Source organism: Rattus norvegicus, chromosome 9 (genome assembly GCF_036323735.1).
Source record: "Rattus norvegicus strain BN/NHsdMcwi chromosome 9, GRCr8, whole genome shotgun sequence".
NCBI classification, from domain to species: Eukaryota; Metazoa; Chordata; class Mammalia; order Rodentia; family Muridae; genus Rattus; species Rattus norvegicus.
This window is the reverse complement of record NC_086027.1, coordinates 71,372,871-71,398,161: the sequence shown is the minus strand read 5'-3', so window position 1 is coordinate 71,398,161 and position 25,291 is coordinate 71,372,871. Positions and strand designations below refer to the sequence as shown.

General features: G+C 39.3%; 1 protein-coding gene across 3 annotated transcripts in view; it reads right to left on the bottom strand.

Moving 5' to 3' along the window:
* Nucleotides 1–25,291, bottom strand: part of Pard3b (par-3 family cell polarity regulator beta) — a 1,028,687-nt gene that overhangs the window by 162,883 nt on the left and 840,513 nt on the right. For all 3 annotated transcript variants that reach the window (XM_039083322.2, NM_001191808.2, XM_063266952.1), the window contains 1 exon segment: nucleotides 3,230–3,526. In XM_039083322.2, the coding sequence (XP_038939250.1) occupies nucleotides 3,230–3,526 (297 nt within the window).

The window sequence follows — 25,291 nt, the reverse complement described above, 5'->3', positions numbered from 1 at the left end:
GGCCTTTTGTGTGTAGCCTAAAGAAGGGTGGGGGGAAGCTTTCACTTCTAATTACAGACTAATACAATTCTCCATTTCCACATGTCTTGGGTTTCTTCTGATTAGGAAAGGAATTCCTCTCATCCTTATGGACATGTCATGATCACCCTTCAGTCTCCGCTAGAACTTCCTCCAGATATAGAACACAGTAGATGCCAAATAAATGCTTATTGAATGAAGAAAGATCAAACTGATGACTGGGTATGTGATATGCCCTTCACTTTAAAATATGGCAGGTTTAGAACTCAGAGTGTTTGCTTGGAGGCACTGCTTGGAAGACTATCTGAAGGAAACCTTAGACTTACACAAGCCCAGAATTTCACAGATACAGAGCAGTACAAGTGGTCATAACAGTAAGCATGGTGATAATAGCTATCGTTATCCACTGTTTACTGTGCATCAAGGCAAAAATCTGTTGCTTTAAGACTTTAAGGAAAAGGAACAGCACAGTCTTTAAATATAATTAAAGATAAGAGCGGAATCAAGACAATTCTGGGTAAAAAGAGTTACTCTTTGATCTGCTATCTAAAAATTTAACAGCTGTCTAAGCCTCTACAGAAGGCTGATTTGGAACATTTATTAACACAAAGAAACAAAGGCCAAAATTAAGACTCCATTACTCATATAGATGTCTGGGCTGGGCAGTAAATAACAAAAACAAACAAACAAACAAACAAACAAACAAACCCGGCAACACTTTATAGTGGTTGTCTTTAACATTATCCAGTGAGATTTCTTTCCTGGTCTACCTACATGGGTAAAAATTAACTTAGAATACCATGTATATGTATGCCATGGTTTAGATCTATAAATTCCCCCTATTGATTCAGTATTGAAGGATTGGCCCCAGTACAGCTGTGTTTATAGCTGGGGCCACAGAGAGATGACACTTTTGTCAATGGGTTCATCTGTTGATAAGGTCACAGCAATTCAAAAGTTGAGTCCAATTTGAGGAAGTAATGGTCTGGGAACTTGGGTAATTTAGGAGGTAATGGGAAACATTTGTTATCCTTCTCCTCTCTGTGACCAAATGCCAGACAAGAAGCAGCGTAAGTGAGGGACAGTTTATTGTGGCTCACAGTTTGAGGATGCAGTCTATTATGATAAACAAACCATGACAGAAGAAATCAAAGCAGCTGGTTATGTTATCAGGAAGCAAAAAGAGAAAAAATTCTACTGATGATGCCTACTTCATGATGATAACCTGATGCAAAAAGTCCCTCATTGATAAGCTCATATTCAAGACCCTGTCAAGGTCACAAACAATATTAGCCAAAGGGCATGATTTTGTAGGGTTAATTATGTCCCTGGTCCTCTCCCTGTGACCTTCTCTGCCTCCTGCTGTCATCAGATGAGTAGTTTCCCCCAAACACATTCTCCTCATCACGATGTGGAGCCCAGAAAAGCTGGGCTGAGCAGCTATAGATGTCATGAACTGAGATCTGGAAAGCTGGGTGTGAACATAAATAAAGATGTCTTCTTTTTTGAGTTGTTAATTTCATGGACTTTGTTACAGAGATAGGAATTGGAACAATCCAAAGCCATAAAAATGTGAGTAAAATAAACTTTAGGTGACAAATATTGTAGGCATGATGAGTTCTGATTGTTTAGTATTCTTGGAGACCAAGAATACATGTGAACACATCAGGAAAATAAAAAGACCACACGAAAAGTAAAATCTGTTTTTGTGGTTTAATTCAGCCTGTGGGTTTGTTATAAATCTCTTCTTGCAGAATAGTTCACATTTATTCCCATGGAATTAGCATTGGGACACACCATCTTGGGAAGGTCTGAGAAATACAGTCTTGGGTGCTGGTGTTCTATCAGACATATGCAAAGTATATTGCTCTGAAGCTCTTTCTGACTTAGAGAAAGGAAGATTGACTATCCGTTAGCTTAGAATAGACTCAAGTATAGGATTATTATTTACATGATAAAATTCAACCCTATGTGAAGGCTGGAGAGAAAAAGGCCAACTCTTAATCAATCCTTGAAATTAGCAATTTACTTATGATGGCGTATCACACAGTCATAGGAATTTATATTTTCATTTTGTCCTAACAAAAAACTTGACCATCTTTCTTTAATATTATCAACCTGGAAACCTGACAGTAAGGATTAAAAATTGCTCCTCGCTTCCCACTTGGTTATTGGAAAGGTTCTGAAAGGTAATCAGTCTTGCGAAGCTACACTTTACAGTCTGCATAAAAATGCCATGATTTCCCTTCCTCTCCCCAACCTAATTGAAAGTGCATAATATCACCCAGCTGGGGAAATGTGTAAACGGTAAACATATGCAATATATCATGCTATCATACAAATGCTGGCTATTGCTAGGGACTGAGTGCTTGTCAGAACCCTAAGAAATCTGGAAAATGAGTCTTTTTCTTTCATCTAGAATGAGAGCTTCTCATACCTTCTTCCTTCACTTCACCCTCCAGATTCCAAGCAGTAGCCATCAGGTTAGAGCCAGGACCATCAACCGAGTCCCGGCATGACTCCAAGGTCATGAAGCTCCTTTAGAACAGCCTTGCCCAAGACAGGGCATTTGGGGGGGGGAGGGCAAGATGTGGGGTTGGAATTATCCTTCCTTGCTTCAGACAGATGCTCCCAATATCTCTTTTCCTTGCTGCTAAAGCCACAGGTCACCTCCTATCTTCTTCTACTTCATCAAACTCTAGGACCAAGATTATCTCATTTTCTGACCCTGCTCATCAGTGAATAGCTAGACAGTTTAGTTTTCCCAATCTTATTTTTCTCCATAGCTATCTATAGTCCTACTTCAATTACACCTACTCAGATGCCGTTTTCTCTTTCTGACTCCATACCTCCAGGTCCCTGCCATCTTCTTGTAGAAGTGTCTTACAATAGGGATCTTAGGGGAAAAAAGGACAATATTCCTTCAAAGCTTTCATTAGTTCTCTGCCACTGTGTTCTTGCGAAAATTGTTCTGTTGTACCATGTGCTGTACTGTCATTGTCCATTCATGTCACCTTATAACCAGCTATTGTTTTACTTTTGATGACTGATACCTTACTGGTAGGTCAAAGTGCAACACTTGTCTAGGGCACCATGTCATTGTGGTTTTAATAACTCGAAGGATGGATATGTTTTTATCTGCTTCAGCAGTAGAGATGATTTGAAACTTACTGAATTAAAACTGCATTCATCTTTCACTCAGTTATATTACCTGTCAGCTAGGGCTGGTGGATGATATGGCTTGTTGACCTTGGCATAGAGACCCTCTAAGTGGTCTGGAGACAGTGGGCGTCCATCCCTAGGGTAACCAAGTGTTCCAGCTCGAGGAGGAGATGGAGATCTAAAGACATTTGCTGATGTGCATGGTTCCCGAAAGTGGTTCACTCTGGCATAATTGGGGTCCATTTCATCGTCGTCTATATCGTGCACTGGTCCAGTCGCTACAGTGGCATAATCAACAAGGCCTCTCGCCTGCTTTTCTCTTAGCTCCTGATGTTTTGCTCCAATCCTGAAAAATATAGAAGAGGTAGCATAAACTAACATGAATTTCCTATGCTGATCAGATGAAGTAGTCTCCTGAATCTGCGTTAACTCTTGCTAGGCACTTAGCTGTCATTCTCTGTCTCCACAGGATCACACCAGGCAGAAATGCCAACAGCATAAGAGGATTAATTTTAAATCCATGACCTTTATTTGTCACAGAGTCTTCACTTTGATAGCAATGCTATAGGTATTTTGACGTATCTCTACTGATGATAGGGCAGATAGAAGTTCTTCCTACAAAGGAGCTCTGCTTGTGGCAATAGTACACCTCAAAAGAGATATACATAAAAGCCATTCTTGGGACACGGCCCGATGGGAATGAGCCCATCAGAGTCTCACACTTTACTATGACTTCATTCTTTAGTACTCCAGAGTCTCAGTGTATTCTCCTAAAGAAGAATTTGAAAAAATTAAGTGAGGTATGAAGAAGACATATAGAAAAAGTCTGGTCATTAAAAACTGCAGAATTGAGGGTAATTTATAAAAGACTCCAAGTCTTTTTGTTTGTTTGTTTGTTGTTGTTACACAAATGGGGTTCACTGTGCCTCATTGTATAAGGGCTAGGGGCAGAGTAGAATAATGAAGAAATTAATAGGCTTGTGACAGAGATGAATTGGCACATATAAGTGGATTAAATACCATTAGTGGCAGAACTCCATAGCCAAAGCTTTAAGCGATAATACAGTGTTACTGCTAGCCAGTGACAAGATGGAAGCCCCTGGGGATGCAGCACACAATATATCTAGGTGGATTCTATACTCACCTGAATTCTGAGAATTTACCAAGAGAGCTTAGCTCGGCCCTCCTCCACTCCCTTCATACACAAAGATAGAAAGCTCACTAGGGTGTTTTATCGGACAGTGGTACTGTGCGTGCTTTCAGGAGACCCTTGAGCCTTTCACCCTTGAGGATATAAGATGGAAAGTGGCTGGGATGAGAGAGTAAGACGGTCCTGAGTCAGGTGTCCAAAGCCATGCTTAGGAAGAAGGGATTCGAAGCTGAAGTTCAGGACTCAGAAGATAGAGAGTTACGGCTGGCAGTGAAAGTTCCATGTTTGTCTGGAGACACAGACAGGAGGCCTGGATCAATTCTAAACAGAACATAAAGGCTCCCAGCAACATCTCTTCAAACAAAGACAGTTGTTTTTTGAATGTGGCAGCTATTTTCCTTTTCCAAACATCAAACCCTTTGTCAAACTCTTCAGAAGCCACAATCTTTCAAAGTTCTTTATTTTTAACTTGTGACAAACACTGTCCTAGTGTTTGTATTTTAGGTCTGCTTGTTTTTTTAGTAGAAAGGAGAAGAAATTGAGCAAGGGAAAGAAAAAGCATCAAAATAAGACAGTTAGGAGGTGGCATAAAATAAGGAAGCAGCATCTCTGGGTCAAACAGATGAAAATAAATGTCAGGATACATTATTGTATATCTGCTGTGACTAGGCTAAAAATGTACCTGACATATAAATAATCGGGAGGATTTATAGTTTTGCACAAGGCAGTCCTTAGGGGATTCCGAATTAAGATGAAAAGAAGAGTACACAGTAGGGTACCCATTAAGGGGCCGTCCCCTTTCAATGCACGTTGGTCCCAGACTCATGGATGCTTGTTTTGAATAATTTTTGAAGAAGAAAACCTGCTCTACTGAAATTTGAGACTCGGCCTACTGAGGAGAATGTTAGGATTTATTCTTCTTTTCCAATGGATGGTACAGACGGTTTATCAGAGAGCGTTTCCTGTACTACAAGGCTAGGGATGGGTCTCCGTTGTAAATAAGGCAAAAGACATTGGGGAAGGTCAAAGGGTGCGGCTGTATGTTTCCTCTCTTCTTCTTCCTCACAAGTGAGATGCTTGGACAGAAATCAGTTAGTAGACAAACGAATACCTCCTGGCTGCCACATGGGACTACACTGTGTGTTAATGGAAGAGGGAAACATCAAGCCTGGGTTTTCTAAAATAGCAGGAACACAACGCTGGAATCTGTGTTTCATTTCATCTCTTCATTCTTTGAAGGTTTCCCATTAATTAAGCTTGCTAAGTGTATAGAGAGTTTTAGATGAAGAAGTTCTCCATGTATGCCAAGCAGTGCTGGAGCTTGTATTTTTCTCTGCTCAAACAAAACCGAATTCTTCCTCTATCTTCTCTGCACTACTGAGGGTTGCGGTAACTAATTTCATATTAATCACTCAGTAGGTGAAATAGTAATTTCTCTGTACCATCATCATTATGCCATATATCAGGGTCCCTCCATGCGGGGGAGGACAAGGCAGTCTTAGAAAGGGGGTGCATAGAAGACAAAGAGACTCTCTCAAGATAATATCAAAGAAAAATATTTCATTTTCTTGCTCTGACCCACGTCCACCCGTGCAGCTTGAAAATTCTAATTGTTTCTACCATGGGGCCTCCTTACCACTGGAAACGGAACCCGTTAAAACAGCTGATTTTCAGGATAGCTGAACAACCTTCTCCGTCCACAGCACCACTTGCTTCCCCATTCTCCTGAGCACACTACCTTCGAATTATTGAAACCTCTCTTTTCTCTCTTTGAAAATAGCAGTGTCTCCTCTCTCGGTTACATCTCATGGATGTCCCTTTTTATTTCCATTTCCTTGGCAACAGTGTGTAATATTCATGTTTTATATTCCTCAGATCTGCTGCCTAATGTGGTAACCATTTCCTGTGTGTGGCCCTATAAATTTAAATTTGAATTAATCAAAATAAAACAAAAACAGTTTTCAGTCTTATAAATGTATTCAAGTGATTAAGAGCTACATGTAGCCAGTGCCTTCTGTCCTGACAATGAAGATGTGGACAAATTCCACAACTCCAGAAAGTTTTATTGAAGTATATTAGTCTGATTTATTCAAGGAGATTTCAGTATGTTGCCATATCCCACTTGTCTTAGGGTTTTACTGCTGTGATAAAATTCCATGACTCGAAGCAATTTGGGGAGAAAAGGGTTTTTCTTTGTTAGTTGTTTGTTCCGTCTTGTTACGTTATGTTATGGTATGTTATTTAATTTATAGCTTATAGCCTGTCATCTAGGGAAGTTAAGGCAGGGACCTGGAGGCAGGAGCTGAAGCAGAGGCCATAGGGAGAGTGCTGCTTATTGGCTAATTCTTCTTGGTTTGCTCAGTTTGCTTTCTTATAGCATCCAAGATCACCACTAGTCCTTCCCATATCACACGTCAATTAAGAAAATGGACCATGGGCTTGCCCACAGGCCAACTGGTGGGGGCGTTTTTTTAGTTAAAGCTTCCTCTTACAAAAATAGCTCTAGTTTTTGTCAAGGTGACATAGAACCCCAAAAGGCTGCTACAACAGTGTCCTTCAGTCTTTTTACTGCGTTCTCAGTCAGATCTGGGATCTCTGATGGGTTATAATAAATGACTGAGTGAAAGTATGGCTAACTCACTCACTATTCTCACTGAAACATCACATCAAGGATGTAGGGAAGAAAATTAGTCTGCAGTGGCATTAGAAATGGCTACAATCCCATGGCCTGCAATGAAGTCGAGGCTCAGCCTAAAGCAGGGATTATGCCAAGAGTTAATGCATGTTCACATTTCTAGCTGGACACACATTTCCCTGAGGTAACGGAGAAAGTCTGAAGAAGCATAGTCAGCATGACTTTCTTTAGTGAAAGAGATTCTGAGGATAGGAATGGACCCTGGCATTAAGGATAAATTCTTAGGAAGTTCCAACCTCAGAGTGAGGAATCACAGTTGGGAGAGCTGAATGCCCTGTGAGTAGTCACCTGTCTATGAGGAACTTTCATGGAGACAAAGTAGGGAGAAAACGAGAAGGAAGGTGGAGTAAATCCAGACTCATCAGAACAAAAGCAAGCACTGGGGCAAGCTCATCTAGAAGCAAGTCCATCTGCAGAGAGGATAACCTGCCCCCCCCCCTGCCCCCAGACTGAAGATCTTAGAAAATAAACTCCCAGGACAGTTTCACAGCAAAGTGCAAAAGGAAGTTATTTTAGGAAAACACATAGAATTGAAGCTACTGCTGACCTTACATTAATATTCTCGTGTCGTTTAAAACGACATTTTAACATACATTCCAATTTAAATTTCAAGCATTTTCAGGTTGTGAAGTATATTTAATTAGTCACAGAAATATTTCTCCTAGCAAAGATCCACCCCTAAAATGTTTCAGAACAGCCATCAATATTCCCCAGAATAACGGTATTCCAATTCTAAAAGGAGGTTAGATATCAGTAGACATGTGTGCATAAGAGATACTTCTAAATTACACACAGACATTCCTGTATGGAATTGCCTAGCAGGATATATAAAATAGTCATATTGTGGTTATTTCTAGAAATGCATCTTAAAATGCTGCCTTTCTAGATTATGTGTATTCAAATTTTTATATATATTTATAACTTAATTACTTTGAATATAAAAAAACAAATCTAACCACTACATTACAATGCATCAAAACTTAAAACTAAAAACATGAGAATACTTTTTGCCCCAGTAGACCCTGTTTATTTTTACAAACTGCACAATTTGTGATTCCCTGTCAGCTCAGTTATGACAAATTAGTATTTGCTGAAGTTGGGTTTGGTTCCCTCAACTCAACTACTTCTACCAGGAGTCCTCAATCTCCATCAGTCAAAGACTGAACGAGGACTGCACTTGTCAACCATAGTCCAACAGTGGCCTCCATGTTTTCTTGTCTTCAACATGTAGGTTTGATAAACTCTGCATTTAGCTGAATTATCATACAGTTACAAAGTTCTTTAATGTATTAATTTCTGTGTAGATTTCTGTACATTTGTTCATTTCATAATAAAAGTTGAAAGTTTTATTGAATGAACAAGCATAATAGCATTTATTCAGCCCAATTTTGTGAGCACTTTACTGTATAAGCCTTGTAGACTTTTGCTCATGACTGCTACTAAATGGCTTCCTTTCGTAGAGGAGTGGTGGGTGGATTGTACAAACAAGTCTGTTTCCATGTGCTGTGTTTATGCTCTAGCATGCCCTCTCTTCTGACTGGAGGACATTACCCCATCTCCACATGTTGGAATAAGACTGTAAAAGCAAAACATAATGAGCACCTTCTACTGGTTCAGTCTTGACACGCCACCCCTAACGGGAGTAGAGATTACCTCAGTGTGTCCAGAGAGTTTCTTTTCTGCTAATTCTTGTCTGCTTATGCATTCAGTATCTGTTGTGATTACACAGTGTATTAGAAAGAAGAACAGAGCCAAATATGGTCCCTGGTTCACCTACATGGAAGATATAAGTGTAAGAAAGAGACTAGGATTCAGTAGCAAAGAAAGCTACCGTGTATACATGGGGAAAGCATGTCCTGCTTAGGGACTGCAGGCAAGAATCATATGGGCAGGGTCATGTGGCCTGAGTTTTGAGGGAACTTGATATAAATTATGGAAATGTGTTAGGTGCTTTAATTAGAGGGAGGGACACATATGAATGGGCAAAGATGTGCAGTATTTACTCAATAGTTGGCTACAAATGTGATGTGGAAACTTATTCTTTTGAGCAATTGCTCTCTACAAAATAAAAGAGTGTGGGCAAATAAGATTTATCTAACATCTATGCTTAGTATTTAAAAATATGTTGGTAAACTTAAATATTCTTCTTAATTTTTATTTTTAACCTTTTATTTTTTATTATAAAATAAAACAAAGATATAGACATTTTAGAAAACAAAGCCTCAGATAAAACATTCTTATTGAGAAACAACATTTGTAAGTTACTAGTTCTTTTTCTGTCAGTAGAGAAGAGAGGCCTACATAGCTCTGGGTTGAGCTGCTCTAAGTCTAAGTGCATGGCATGGGTTTTGATGTGGGCTCCCCTGGGTGCATCATTTCAGGCAATGGTGGTAGGAAAATGTGCCAGAGAGACCACATGTAGAAATGGGAGGCCAGAAAGACTGGAGTTTCACAATTTCTTCTAAGGTTATGACCCCATTTTCCTTAGGGACTCAGTCCCTTAGGGATCCACCATACCATGCTGCCACGCCGAGGACTGAATATCCAACACATGAAATTTTGAGAGACACACACAACCAAGCAGCAGTCTCATGTGCTCGCCCCTCACCACAGCCACGTCTGTATCACTTCTGCATCCCTTTCCCCTACAGGAAGAGTCCTACTATTTAAAAAGCAGTCGAGAAAAGCTGAGTGTCCTGTGACAAGGCTGGCTTCATGCTGCTCCTCTATTGCTGTAGCTGAACCAAGCCTACATATTAAAAGCTCATTCTGACTGATTCTTATTAGATCCTACATTATAAACGTCTTAGGTAGTTTTCATTGCTCTAATGAGACACCATGAGCAAAGAGGCTTATAGAAGAGAGTTTGTTGGGGCTCACTTAGCGTTTCAGACGGTGGCAGCCGGCAGACTTGATAGAGCAATAGTTGGGAGCTTAAATGTTGAAACAACACTCTGAGACCAAGAGGAGAGAGAGAGAGAGAGAGAGAGAGAGAGAGAGAGAGAGAGAGAGAGAACACGAATGAACCGGGAAAAGTAGGGTTTGACATCCCTCCTCCAACAAGGCAACACCTTCCTAAACAGGTTCCACCAACTGGGGACCAAGCACTCAAACATATGAACCTATTGTGGTCCACTCTCACTCAAACTACCACACTATGTAACTGAATATTTAATCTACTAAGACACTCAGACTTAATAAAGACCCACGCAGGCCTTACACCAAGGCTTCTGAAGGATGTGTATTCCTCGAGAGGAATGCATTGGGGCAGCATTTCTTGAGTGAGTAAAAATATGTTTTCTATCAACTTTTTTCTAAAGGCTTTTTACCAGACTGAATTATTGGCTTGTCCTCCTTCCCTCAGTATAAACATGTGGCTCCACTTGTGTGCGACAGCGAGATTGCTAGAACGCAGGATGATAACCCAGGCTTTTCCTTCATAACCGACTCACGAACAACTTGCTCTTCCTGCTTCCTGAGTTGAAATATTTTATTCTCTCCTCTACTTCCCAATTGTACTAGGAAGACTGTTCTATTTTAATATGCTCTTCAACATATATTTTAATATTATGACATTTCCAGGAATTATTTACCGCTATCATAGGAGTTGAATACCAAAATCAATTATATTTATATATACTAAATGTGAAAAATTGATAAGATAACAATGACACTGAAGATAACTCAGTATTGTTACAATGTCAATTCCTGAAGCTTTTGTTATAGAAAGTTCACCTCTCAACCGTCTGCATTGCTAAGGGAGCAAACTGAAGTCCATTGGGCAGTTTTGCGGTCACCTTTTTATTCAATCATGAATGAGTTTGCTGAGTTGTCTAATGACAAGTTGTAAAATGCTTGTTGGGAAGGCCTGCTCTTTCTTTATATTTATCACCTAGATCTTCTATAAGAAAATCTTGCCCTCAACGGTGCTTGGGTTTTGATTTTAGGAAGCTCTCCTCATGCAGGCAAATCAGTATAGATGCTCAATTCTTTCTTTCTTTTTTTTAAATTGCTGATTTCCAGATTAAGGTGTTAGTGACTGAGATACTTCTAATGGGGACAAATAAGTTATTAGAGATTTTTTTTTGTTTTGATTCTTCTGTCCTAAGGGCTGTGAAATTATTTTATTTACGTCCATAAACATGATGTGTTTAGGTTTGATCCTGGGCATCCCTTACTCCCTGTGGTCCACGGGTTGCCCAGAGTTAACAGAAATGTCTCTGTATCAAATGCTTTGTCCTTGCGTCTGGACCCATTTACTTTCGATAGCTTCTTTGCTGCTATCTGGCACGCAGGTAACCTCAGGTCCATACCAAACTTCTGGTCTTATTTGGAAGAAGTTGTTACCTATGTGCTTTTATTTATTTATTTATTTATTTTTTGTAACTAATGGTGGATGATTCAACAGTCTGGGTTCAGGTTTGCTGACTGCCAAGTTTTCTATGGCTGGAGCTGGGAAGTTTATATTTCTTTTTATTTATTGTTATCATTTTCTAGAGCAAGCATACAAAGTGATGAGGAACTAATGACATTTTCATATGTGTATAGCCCTCTGCTTTGTCTATGTTCACCACTCAACAGATTTAGATTTTATTGACATACTCTTAATTCAATGAGATCAGGAAAAAATATATATGTGTGTGTGTGTGTGTGTGTGTGTGTGTGTGTGTGTGTGTATACTGCCTACTGTTGAGATGATAGGATATTAATTCAATGAGATCAGGAATATATATATGTGTGTATATATATATATGTGTGTGTGTTTATATACAATGTCTACTGTTGAGATGATAGGATATTAATTTTTAATTCTTCCTCTCAATATTCCCTTTAAGTTCCCTTTATAACCTTTTCCTCCTCCCAAATAGGTTAGTTTCTACATTCATGTCAAATAATTACATATATATGCATACATATGCACAGGTGTGTTTCATTATTATTAAGCCTAGTTTATATATACAAGAGAGAGCATGTGATGAGTTTCAGAGTCTCGCTTATTTTACTTAACATGATTATCTCCACTTCAATCTATTTCCTTGCAAGTGACATGATTTCATAAGGCTGAGTAAATATCCATCATGTATACATGGCATACTTTATTCATTCATCTGGTGATGCACATCTAAGCCAGTTCCACTGCTTAGTTATTGTGAGTAGTTCTGCTATAAATATGTATATGCGAGTATCTCTCTTGCTGTGCTGATTTAGATCTCTGTGAGTGTAGACCCAAGAGTGGGATGTCACTTGATCATATGATCGATCTATTTTTAGTTTTGTGAGGCATCTTCGTACCAGTTTCTATTGTGTCTGAAAGCACACAGTTTTGAAAAATCTTCATATTTGAGTTGATAATTCTGATCCAAAATTAATAGTAGAGAAATATTAACTGTAAATAAATACCTACATATTCTTTTAAAAATAAAATAGCTTGATTATTTATATTGATAAAATTATATTTGTATTACAATATAGGCAAATTTAAATAGATATACATTGTTTAAAATAATAACACATCTTTCTCAATCTAAAATTACAGTGTTAGATGGGCTGGCTTATCAATATCAGAAGTGTAATTCCCATAGGTCTGCAGGTTTCAGTTGGAAATCTGGGTGCTAGCAAGGTCAGGGGATGATCCTGCTTGCAGATGGAGCCTCCTGTCCTATTACTGTGTCCCGTATCTTACAGAAAAGGTAAGGTAGTTTCACTGTTTCTTCTAAGGCGACTGATCTAATTTTTTAATGTTTTTTTCCCTTATAACACAGTCATCTCTCCAGAGTCCCACCCCTATTAATATCATATTAGCAATTAGGTTTCAGTATATGAATGGGGGTATGTGCTCAAACATTACCACTAGGCCATTAAAACTTACGGTGTTGTCTTGGTCCTATTTTCTGTTAGCCTACCATGCTGTGTGTGTATAGTCAAAACTGTTTCTAATATCACTCAATTCCTTTTCCTACGTGGTTAGGCAACCAATTTGTTCTAGGTAGATTATTCGATTTGGCTTGCTTTTAATTTTTAAGAGATCTTTTTTTCTTTTCCTCTGACTTTTATTTCTAAATATGTAAAACATGCATATCTGCTTATTCAGCATTTGTGTGTATGTGTGCATGTATGTATGTAAGTACATATGTATGTATGTGCATGGAAGATGATATTTCATATCTTTTATCATACTTCACTTCTGAGACAGGGCCTTACCATGTACCCCTGGCTGTCCTGGAAGTCACTATGTAGACCAGACTGATCTTGAACTCAGAGCACCTGCCTCGGTCTCCTCAGTGCTGGCATTAAAGGCATGCCCCTCCAGGCCCATTCACCTTACTTTCTGAGACCTGGTCTCTCGCTGAACCTGGAGCTAACTAAACTTAGGTCCTCATGTTTGTACAGCAAGCATTTTGCCCACTGAGCCCTCTCCCCAGCCTCAAATGTATTATTTTTCTAAATTAAAAAAAATAACAAAATAACTTGTGCAGCTATCATTATCTATCTTGTCTCTCCAGAATAATGTAACCATACTTGTGTTTAAGTTTAAGTTGTGTTTGTATATTTACATCCTGCCTTTTTTTTATATAAAAGCTGGGATACAATATAGTTCTACACTTTGCTTTTTTACATAGATATTCAGAAGAGTACTTCATTTGGGCCAATGAAAATTTGTTTCTTTAAAACAAAAATTTTATAATAGTCCACATGTGGTTCTGCCTTTGCTTATTTAACGAGTCATACATTCTTGGTTATGTGGGTATATGTAGTGTTTTTGCTAGTACAGACATACCTCAGAGATACTGTGGGTTCATTTTCTGACCACAGCAGTAAATAAAAAAAAAATCACCATAAAGTGACTCATGAAGTCTCTTGCTTTCCAGTGCATATAAAAGTTATGTTTATACTGTGATGTAGTCTACTCTGTGTACAGTAGCATTTTCTCTAAAAATCCTCTTTGCTAAAAATGCTAATGACCACAGAACTGTTAGATAAATCCTACCAGCATACTTGCTCTAACCAAGTTGCCACAAAACTTCAGTTTGCAAAATAACAATGCAGTATTTGCAGAGCAAAGTAAGGCCAAGCGCCACGACAATAAGTCTGCCTGAGCAAATGATGCCATGAGGGAAAATCCTGTGCAAAAGCCAGTCTGTGTTTCCCCTACCACAGCTTCGGGATGAGTTCAAAGAAGGATTGCTGGGTTAACACACATATACTTTTTTCTAGATTGCAATAAGTTTCCTTCCACAGTTCTCTGCTTTGCATTGCCACCTGCATTGTAAGAGGACAGCTGTTTCTCTGGTCTCATCATCAGAGCACATCGTCGAACTCTGTGAAATTTGATAAGCCAGGTGAGAAGTCAGGTTTCCGTGAGGTTTTAATTAGCTTGACTCTTATTATGTGATGCTGAGTATCTTTTCATATATTTAGGGGCCATTTTCATTTCCTCTTCCGTGAGCTGTCCGTATCCTTGGCTGATTTTTCCATCAGATTACTAGGCATTTTCCCTTTTGATTTTTCAAAGAGCTTTGTGTAATAGTGTTATGAATACATTGTGATCCAAGTCCCCTATTTTTTTTTCTTTTCTGTGTCTCCCATTTGCCTTTTATGACTTGAGCTAAAACTTCGCCAAATGATATCCCTCATTCAGACCTGCCCTTCTATACCTTCATAGGACTTCAGCGCTTTCAAACTATTCCTGGTTAACGTCCTGAGGCGCAGGTTTGACAGTCTGACCAGTGCAAAGGAGTTTTAGGGGTGACATTTTCTTTGCTGCTATTGTGTGAGGGTAAGCAGCGGAGTGGAGAGGAGCAGAGAGGAGGCGAGCTGGCTTGCTACCCACAGCGGAGACAGAACTAGAGGTCAGGAAAAGCTTGCAGGGGAGGGACATGGGCAAGCAGTAGAGCCATGAAAAGAAACTGTAAAGTACCTGCAGCTCTGCTTTCCCTTCTGACAGCGGGGTAATTTGTTTGGTATCATCTTCTCTCACAATAGAGGCTGCAATTAGGTCACAACAATTATCCTTTCTTCTACAGAACACACCAGGTTTCTTCAGCTTTCCCTTATCAATATGGGTTCAAAGCCGCAAGCTATAGCCTGGTCAAGAATTGCAGCTTTTGATTATTATTATTATTAAAATTATTATTATACTGGCCAGCAAATGCACTTTGTGATCAATGTTTTATCTTTTGCACAGAGCTGCTTTAATGGCATTACCTTTTCACTGTTTTCTCGGTCCTACCAGGACCTCCATAATTATTTTCTAAATGATCTTCTTTTGTACCATTCATTTCTCTTGCTAGCCTAAACTAGACTCAATATGATTAAATATCTCAATTGATTACCCTTCTTATAATAAATAAATAAATATGTTCTGTAAAGATACTTAATGTTTTGATAATAGTGAAATGCAAATTAATTAACATAGTAAACAGTTTCTCATACACAGATCTTTCCATCACGGTTTTCCTTTGCACATATAAACAACACATTGAATTCTTCCTGCTTTGCGAAATCTATTGTGTGGATACCATTTGTGGGGGATGGATAGAGGAGGCATATATGCATACGTGCATGTATATGCATGTGGGGAGGCCAGAGGATGGCAGGGTGTTCTTCTCTATCACTGTGTATCTCATTTATTTGAAACAGAGTCCTTTGCTGAATCTGGAGCTATCCTAGTGACCAGCAAACATCAGCTGTCCTCTGGTCTCTGTTCCACACAATGCTGGGATTGCAGGTCTGTGCATGGCCATGTCTGACTTTAAGACATTCTAGAGATTCAAGCTCAGGTCCTCAAGCTTTCACACTGAGTGCCACTGATGTCACATGATGTCAGCTCCAGATATTATTCTTAAAATATCTCAGGGTTCCCAAAGTTCACAAAGCTGAGGACATACCCCCAACCCTCGCAATTGTAAAATGGTCATGAAACCAGGCAAAACAAACATTTGAGAAGCTGATCAAGTCAGACATGACCTGAAAACATTCTAAGTCACAAGGGTCTAAGTTATTTAACTGGTTCTTTGCCCGGCTGAGTTAACAGAAAGGATTTCTAGATCCCAGATGGCCTAGCCAAATTTCCCATGGGGAATGTTGTTATCTAGCTGATAGAGCCAATAGCATATTCTACAATCATGATTGACAGTCTATGACAATTTCTAACTGTCATCTTTTTTTTCCTCAATGTCGAATGGCAAGCTTCTTTACTCTTTCACATGGCTACTAAACACTACAACCTCAAGAGAACTGCCATGCGATGATGGCTCTCCCATTACTGAATTTACATTTTCCCTAAATTTATACCTTTCCCAGACCCATTAAACTTTCGCCATTGCTAATGCATCGAGTTCCTGTAATTTGTATTCTCATAATGTGGATAAATTTCCCAGAAATGCTTAGTAAACATCTTTAGCTTTCCTTGGAAAATTAGCCCCAAAGAGGGATGGGGGTGGAGAGAAACAGCCTACCGTCTTCTTATAATATTCTCTAATAATGCACGCTTCCCTTATAGAAACCCTATAGATAGTATCCCCACAAATGGTATCACTAAGCACTGATGACATTAAAAGACACTCCCAGGCTGCTGGCAACTGAGGAAAGAGCTATAAGAATCTGCCCTTGAGCAAGCTCAGCTGGTTAAAGAAAATTCATAACTCGTTGATGTGGCTTATTCTTATTGTCACTGACATTTGTGTGTGGCAAGAAATGGTCTCTATTCTTCATCATCTCCCCCATGTGTGTGGCCTCTATTTGTAGCACTCTGAGAAGCAGCAGGAAAAATAAGGTGTTTCTTTTCTTTTCTATTACATTTTTTCTGTAGCTTAGCACTTTTTAGTACTAGGGACTGCCAAGGGGTCTGTTTGAAAAACAAATGAGAGACCTTTGACATGGGGGTAATGCCATCATATGGAAAAGAATGAAGATAAACCCCTCATGGTGACTGTCCGGGATACTGAGGTCTACACAAACTTCCTGGGGAGGAAACAGGAAAGTGACAGAGAATAAGAGGAAACTAGCTTCATATCCTCTCCTTTCTCTTTAAGCCTCCCTTTCCTTCTATTTTGTCACCTGGAATTTCACACCTGGTGGGTGCTCTCTGGCCATGTTCTGACCTTTGTAGTTAAATGCTTACTCATGCAAAAATGTACTGAGGCATGGAGAATGTGTTCATCTGCCCAGAGTATGCTCTTCTGTGTCCTGTGCTATGAGGTAGCATACAGGCTTGCAAGCCTGCTTCAGATATACGACCTGCCAGTAGCTAAGTGGGTAGAGATCCAAACTCTCACTCAACACCTGACATTTGCACTTGGTTCACAGGTGAAGGATACCTCATTAAGAAAAACCAGTCTTTGAGACTCTTCCCCACTTTCTCCTCTATTAGTTTGAGTGTGTCTGGTTTTATGTGGAGGTCCTTCATCCATTTGGACTTGAGCTTTGTACAGAGTGAAAAGAATGGATCGATCTGCATTCTTCTACATGCTGACCTCCAGTTGAACCAGCACCATTTGGTGAACATGCTATCTTTTTTCCACTGGATGGTTTTAGGCTCTTTGTCAAAGAACAAGTGACCAGAGGTGTGTGGGTTCATTTCTAGGTCTTCAATTCTATTCCATTGATCTACCTGCCTGTCTCTGTACCAGTACCATACAGTTTTTATCACTATTGCTCTGTAATACTGCTTGAGGTCAGGGATGGTGATTCCCCCAGAAGTTCTTTTATTATTGAGAATAGTTTCGCTATCCTGGGAGATTTGTGATTCTAAATAAATGTGCAAATTGCTCTTTCTAACTTTATGAAGAATTGAGTTGGAATTTTGATGGGGATTGCACTGAATCTGTAGATTGCTTTTGGCAAGATGGCCGATTTTACAATATTAATCCTGCCAATCCATGAGCATGGGAGATCTTTCTGTCTCCTGAGATCTTCTTCAATTTCTTTCTTCAAAGACTTGAAGTTCTTGTCATACAGATCTTTCACTTGGTTGGTTAGAGCCACCTCAAGATATTTTATATTATTGGTGACTATTGTGAAGGGTGTAGTTTCCCTTATTTCTTTCTCAACCTCTTTATCCTTTGAGTAGAGGAAAGCTACTGATTTGTTTGAGTTAATTTTATATCCAGCCACTTCACTGAAGTTGTTTATCAGGTTTAGAAGTTTTCTGGTGGAATATTTGGGGTCACCTAAGTATATTTATCATATCATCTGCAGATAGTCATATTTTGACTTCTTCCTTTCCAATTTCCTGACCTCCTTTTGTTGCCTAATTGTTCTGGCTAGGACTTCAAGTATTATATTGAATAGGTAGGGAGAGAGTGGGCAGCCTTGTCTAGTTCCTGATTTTAGTGGGATTGCTTCAAGTTTCTCTCCATTTAGTTTGTTGGCTACTAGTGTGCTCTAAATTGCTTTTACTATGTTTAGGTATGCGCCTTGAGTTCCTGATCTTTCCAAGACTTTTACCATGAAGGGGTGTTGAATTCTGTCAAATGCTTTCTCAGCATCTAATGAGATGATCATGTTTTTTTTTTTCTTTGAGTTTATTTATATAATGGATCACATTGATGGATTTATGTATATTGAACCATCCCTGGGTCCCTGGGATGAAGCCTACTTGATCATGGTTTATGATCATTGTGGCATGATCTTGGATTTTGTTTGCAAGGACTTTATTGAGTCTTTTTGAATCAATATTCATGAGAGAAATAGGTCTAAAGTTCTCATTCTTTGTTGGGTCTTTGTGTGGTTTAGGTATAGTGTAATTGTGGCTTCATAGAATTAATTTGTTTCTATTTTGTAAATAGTTTGAAGAGTATTGGCATTAGGTCTTCTTTGAAGGTCTGATAGAATTCTGCACTAAGTCCATCTGTTCCTGGGCTTTTTTTGGTTGGGAGAATTTCATGATTGCTTCTATTTCTTTAAATATTATGGGGCTGTTTAGATAATTTATCTGATCCTGATTTAATTTTGGTACCTGGTAGCTGTCTACCTGGTATTTGCCCATTTCATCCAGATTTTCCAGTTTTGTTGAGTATAGGCTTTGTAGTAGGATCTGATGATATTTTGAATTTCCTCAGTTTCTGCTGTTATGTCTCCTTTTTCACTTCTGATTTTGTTAATTTGTATACTGTCTTTGTGCCCTCTTGTTAGTCTGGCTAAGGGTTTATCTATCTTGTTGATTTCCTCAAAGAACCAGCTCCTGGTTTTGTTGTATAGTCCTTTTTTGTTTTTACTTGGTTGATTTCAGCCCTGAATTTGATTATTTTCTGCCTTCTACTCCTTTTGGGTGTATTTGCTTCTATTTGTTCTGGAGCTTTTAGGTGTGCTGTCAAGCTGCTAGTGTATGCTCTCTCAAGTTTCCTTTTGGAGGCACTCAGAGCTATGAGTTTTCCTTTTAGCACTGCTTTCATTGTATCCCATAAGTTTGAGTATGTTGTGTCTTCATTGTCATTAAATTCTGAAAACTCTTCAATTTCTTTATTTCTTCCTTGACCAAGTTATCATTGACTAGAGCATTGTTCAACTTCCATGTGTATGTGGGCTTTCTGTTGTTTTTATTCTTATTAAAGACCAGATTTTGTAGTCTGTGGTGATCTGATAGGATGCATGGAATTATTTCAATCTTCTTGTATCTGTTGAGGCCTGTTTTGTGACTGATTATATGGTCAATTTTGGAAAAGTACCATGAGGTGCTGAGAGGAGGGTATATCGTTTCATTTTGGGATGAAATGTTTTATAGATATCTGTTATATCCATTTGGTTCATAACTTCTGTTAGTTTCTCCATGTCTTTGTTTAGTTTTTGTTTCCACGGTCTGTCCATCGATGAGAGTGGATTGTTGAAGTCTCCCACTATTATTGTGTGAGGTGCTATGTGTGCTTTGAGGTTTAGCAAAGTTTCTTTTATGAATGTGGGTACCCTTGCATTTGGATCATAACTGTTCAGAACTGAAAGTTCATCTTGGTAGATTTTTCCTTTGCTGAGTATGAAGTGTCCTTCCTTATCTTTTTTTATTTCAACTTTTGATTGAAAGTCAATTTTATTCAATATTAGAATGGCTATTCCAGCTTGTTTCTTGGGACCATTTGCTTTGAAACTATTTTATAGCCTTCGGCTCTGAGATCATGTCTGTTTTTGCCACTGAGGTATGCAGCACAATGCTGTGTCTTGTTTTCATATCCAGTCTGTTAGTCTATGTCTTTTAAAGGGGAATTGAGTATACTGATGTTAAGAGATATTAAGGAAAGTGATGGTTGCTTCCTGTTATTTTTGTTGTTAGAGCTGGAATTATGTTTGTGTGGATATCTTCTTTTGGGTTTGTTGAAAGATTACTTTCTTGCTTTTTCTCGGGTGTAGTTACCCTCCTTGTGTTGGAGTTTTTCATCTATTATCTTTTGTATGGCTGAATTTGTGGAAAGGTATTGTGTAAGTTTAGTTTTGTTATGGAATATCTTGGTTTCTCCATCTAAATTATCTGAGATTTTGCACAGGGGCAATTTTCCTGAACAGAACCCTAAGGGTTTATGCCCTAAGATCAGCAGTAGACAAATGGGACCTCAAAAAAATTGCAAAGCTTCTGTAAGGCAAAGTACACTGTCCATAGGACAAAATGGCAGCCAACAGATTGGGAAAAGATCTTTACCAATCCTACATCAAATAGAGGACAAATATCCAATATATAAAGAACTCAAGAAGTTAGATTCCAGAGAATCAGATAAACCTATTAACAATGGGGTACATAGCTAAACAAAGAATTCTCAACTGAGGAACACTGAATCACTGAGAAGCACCTAAGGAAATGTTCAACATCCTTAGTCATCAGGGAAATGCCAATCAAAACATTGAGATTTCAACTCACACCAATCAGAATGGCTAAGATAAAAAGCTCAGGTGACAGCAGATACTGATGAGGAAGTAGAGAAATAGGAACACTCCTCCGTTGTTGGTGGGATTGCAAACTGGTACAACCATTCTGGAAATCAGTCTGACAGTTCCTCAGAAAATGGGACATAGTACTACCTGAGGACCCAGCTATACCCCTTCTGGGCAAACACCCAAAACATGCTCCAACATATAAAAAGGACACATGCTCCACTATGTTCATAGCAGCCTTATTTATAAGAGCCAGAAGCTGGAAAAAAACCCAGATGTTCTTCAATAAAAGAATGGATACAGAAAATGTGGTACATTTACACAATTCAGTACTACTCAGCTATTAAAAACAGTGACTTTCTAAAATTCTTAGGCAAATAGATGGATCTAGAAAATGTCATCCTGAGTGAGGAAACTCAATCACAAAAGAAACACACATGGTATGTACTCATTGATAATTGGATATTAGCCCAAAAGCTCTGAATACCCAAAAAACAATTCACGGACTACATGAAGCTCAGGAAGAAGACCAAAGTGTGGATGCTTCAGTCCTTCTTACAAGGGGAACACAATACTCACATAAGGAAACACAGAGACAAAGTGTGGAGCAGAGACTGAAGGAAAGGCCATCCAGAGACTGCTTTACTTGGTGACCCATCCTGTATACATTTACCAAACCCAGACACTATTGTGGATGGCAAGAAGTGCATGCTGACAGGAGCCTGATATAGCTGTTTCCTGAGAGTTTCTGCCAGAGCTTGACAAATACAGACACAGACGCCTACAGCCAACCATTGGACTGAAAACGGGGTCCCCAGTGGAGGAGTTAGAGAAAGGACTGAAAGAACTGAAGGGGTTTGCAACCCCATAGGAAGAACAACAATATCAACTAACCAGACCCCCCCAAAGCTCCCAGGGACTAAACTACCAACCAAAGAGTACACATGGATGGACATGTGGCAGAGGATGGCTTTGTCAGGCATCAATGGGAGGAGTGGCCTTTGATCTTGTGAAGGCTCGATGTCCCAGTGCAGGAGAATGCCAGGGCAGGGTGGTAGGATTGAGTGAATGGGTAGGTGCAGGAGCACCCTCATAGAAGCAGGGGGAGGTGGGATGGGATAGGGAATTTCTGGATGGGAAACCAGGAAAGGGGATAACATTCAAAAAATAAATTTAAAAAAAATCCAAAAAATGAAAGCCAGTATTCCTGCTCTGCAGGAAGTGTGAAAAGAAAAGAAACAGGGTGTATAATCTTTTCCTGTCTATCCTATTTATGCAGTGATTTTAAATAGGTGAGAAAAAATATTTTATTCAACCACAATATTTTCTGTGGTTCTTCTTAGGAATTGTCATTTGAAGTGTGATTTTTGTCCTTGAGAAACTATACTGGCACATTCCATAAACATGTGGTATGTTAACCCATTTTGCTAAATCTAGTCATCATTGTGTAGGCTAGGAATGTGCTCACCTACATGGAAAGGATAGGGAACACTTAAGTGTCAGTTGGGAGAAGGAATGGGTATGCCATCAAGTTCATAAACTACTTCTGACAGAATAACAACATAATCTCTGTTAAGAGAGGTCTAAGCTATGCTCATGGATTGGCAGAATTAATACAATAAAGATGGCCATTTTGCCAAAAGCAATGTACAGATTCAATGCAATCCCCATCAAAATCCCTACTCAATTCTTTATAGAGATAGAGAGAGCAATTTGCAAATTCACTTGGAATAACAAAAAACCCAGGATAGCAAAAACTATACTCAACAATAAAAGAACTTCTAGGGGAATCACCTTCACTGACTTCAAGCAGTATTACAGAGCAATAGTCAAAAAACTGTATGGTATTGGTACAGAGACAGGCAGATAGATCATTGGAACAGAATTGAAGAAAACAGAAATGAACCCACACACCTATAGTTACTTGATCTTTGACAAAGGAGCTAAAACCATCCAATGGAAGAAAGACAGCATTTTCAACAAATGGTACTGGTTCAACTGGAGGTCAGCATGTAGAAGAATGCAAATCAATCCATTTTTGTCACCATGTACAAAGCTTAAGTTCAAGTGGATCAAGGACCTCCACATCAAACCAGATACACTCAAACTAATAGAAGAAAAAGTGGGGAAGAGTCTCGAACACATGGGCACTGGGGAAAATTTCCTGAACAAAACACTAATGGCTCATGCTCTAAGATCAAGAATCGACAAATGGGACCTCATAAAACTGTAAAGCTTTTGGAAAGCAAAAGACACTGTCATTATGACAAAACGGCAACCAACAGATTGGGAAAAGATTTTTACCAATCCCATATCTGATAGAGGACTCATATTCAAAATATACAAAGAACTCAAGAAGTTAGACTACAGAGAGCCAAATAACCCTATTAAAAATGGGGTACAGAGCTAAACAAAACATTCTCAGCTGAGGATTATTGAATGGCCAAAAAGCTCCTAAAGAAATGTTCAACATCCTTAGCCATCAGGGAATTGCAAATCAAAACAACCCTGAGATTTCACCTCACACCAGTCAGAATGGCTAGGATAAAAAACTCACGTGACAGCAGATGTTGGCAGGGATGTGGAGAAAGAGGAACACTCCTCCATTGTTGGTGGGATTGCGAACTGGTACAACCACTCTGGAAATCAGTCTGGAGGTTCCTCAGAAAATTGGACATTGAACTACCTGAGGCCCCAGCTATACCTCTCTTGGGCATATACCCAAAAGATGCTCCAACATATAACAAAGACACGTGCTCCACTATGTTCATAGCAGCCTTATTTATAATAGCCAGAAGCTGGAAAGAACCCAGATGTCCTTCAACAGAGGAATGGATACAGAAAATGTGGTACATCTACACAATGGAGTACTACTCAGCTATCACAAACAATGACTTCATAAAATTCATAGGCAAATGGAATGAACTAGAAAATATCATCCTGAGTGAGGTTACTCAGTCACAGAAAAACTCACTTGGTATGCACTCATTGATAAGTGGATATTAGCCAAAAAGCTCGAATTACCCAAGATGCAATCCACAGACCACAGGAAGCTCAAGAAGAAGGATGACCAAAATGTGGATGCTCCCACTCCTTCTTAAAAGGGGGAAATGTCCATAGGAGGGGATATGGGACCAAAGTTTAGAGCAGCAACTCAAGGAATGGCCATTCAGAGCCTGCCCCATATGTGGCCCATACATATACAGCCACCAAAACTAGATAAGACTGATGAAGCTAGAAAATGCATGCTGAAAGGGACAGGATATAGATCTCTCCTGAGAGACACATCCAGAGCATGTCCAATACAGAGGTCAATGCTAGCAGCAAACCACTGAACTGAGAATAGGACCCCTTGGGGGAAATTAGAGGAAGTATTAAAAGAGTTGAAGGAGCTTGCAACCCCATAAAAACAACAATGCCAACCAACCAGAGCTTCCAGGGACTAAACCATTACCAAAAGTCTATACATGGGCTGACCCAGGGCTCCAACTGCATATGTAGCAGAGAATAGCCTTGTTGGGGCACCAGGGGAAGGGGAAGCCCTTGGTCCTGCCAAGTGTAGGTGGAAAATGCGGGGCAATAAGGGGGATATACAGGGGAATACCCGTATGGGGGAGGGGGAGGGGAGGGGATGGGGGAGGATTGTGGACAGGAAACTGGGAAGGGAAATAACGTTTGAAATGTAAGTAAAGAAATATATCTAATAAAAAATTTAAAAAAATAAGAGGAGTCTAAGCTTAAGGGGAGCAACCCAACCATTGAATTTCCTTCTTAGTGACACATGCATATACTGAGGATAGTTCATAGAGAAAGCCAACAGCCTCTTATATCACCAGTGTCCTCCACTAGAGAGTCTAAGAAGCTAACCAGACAATGCCTGCTGTCAACAACAGCTCTACCAGAGATTTGACTGGCAAAGGAAACAAGGAAAGGGCCCATTCATTTCCAATGACATTAGAATATATGGGGTGTAAAGGAGACTTTGTAAAAATATCTTATAGTACATGCATATGGTATTGACAATTACAGTAAGGGTATTTTGGTGGACATGGTGGATATCTATCTGTTCAGGAGATCTAATTTTTGATTATATACAAGTCTAAGTGATGGTGTCTAGGTAGATGCTTTTGAATACTGCTTCTCAGTTCTGCCCATTTAGGGTTCCTTTACTCAGCTGCTCTTGCAGTAAATATTTAAAGGGTCACTCTATGCTCCCAGCAGGGATGCATGGCTTTGCACCTGCCCAAGAGCTCTGGTATTCATTCAAGAATGAATGATATGCACACGCAACCTTTATACTTAATGTGCTTTAACTGGCTAAAAAGTTGGGCACTTCCAAACTTCCCCATGCTAGCACATGGTCCCCTCTGGTATTCCTGAGTTAACACTTTGTAAATCTAATTTTATCT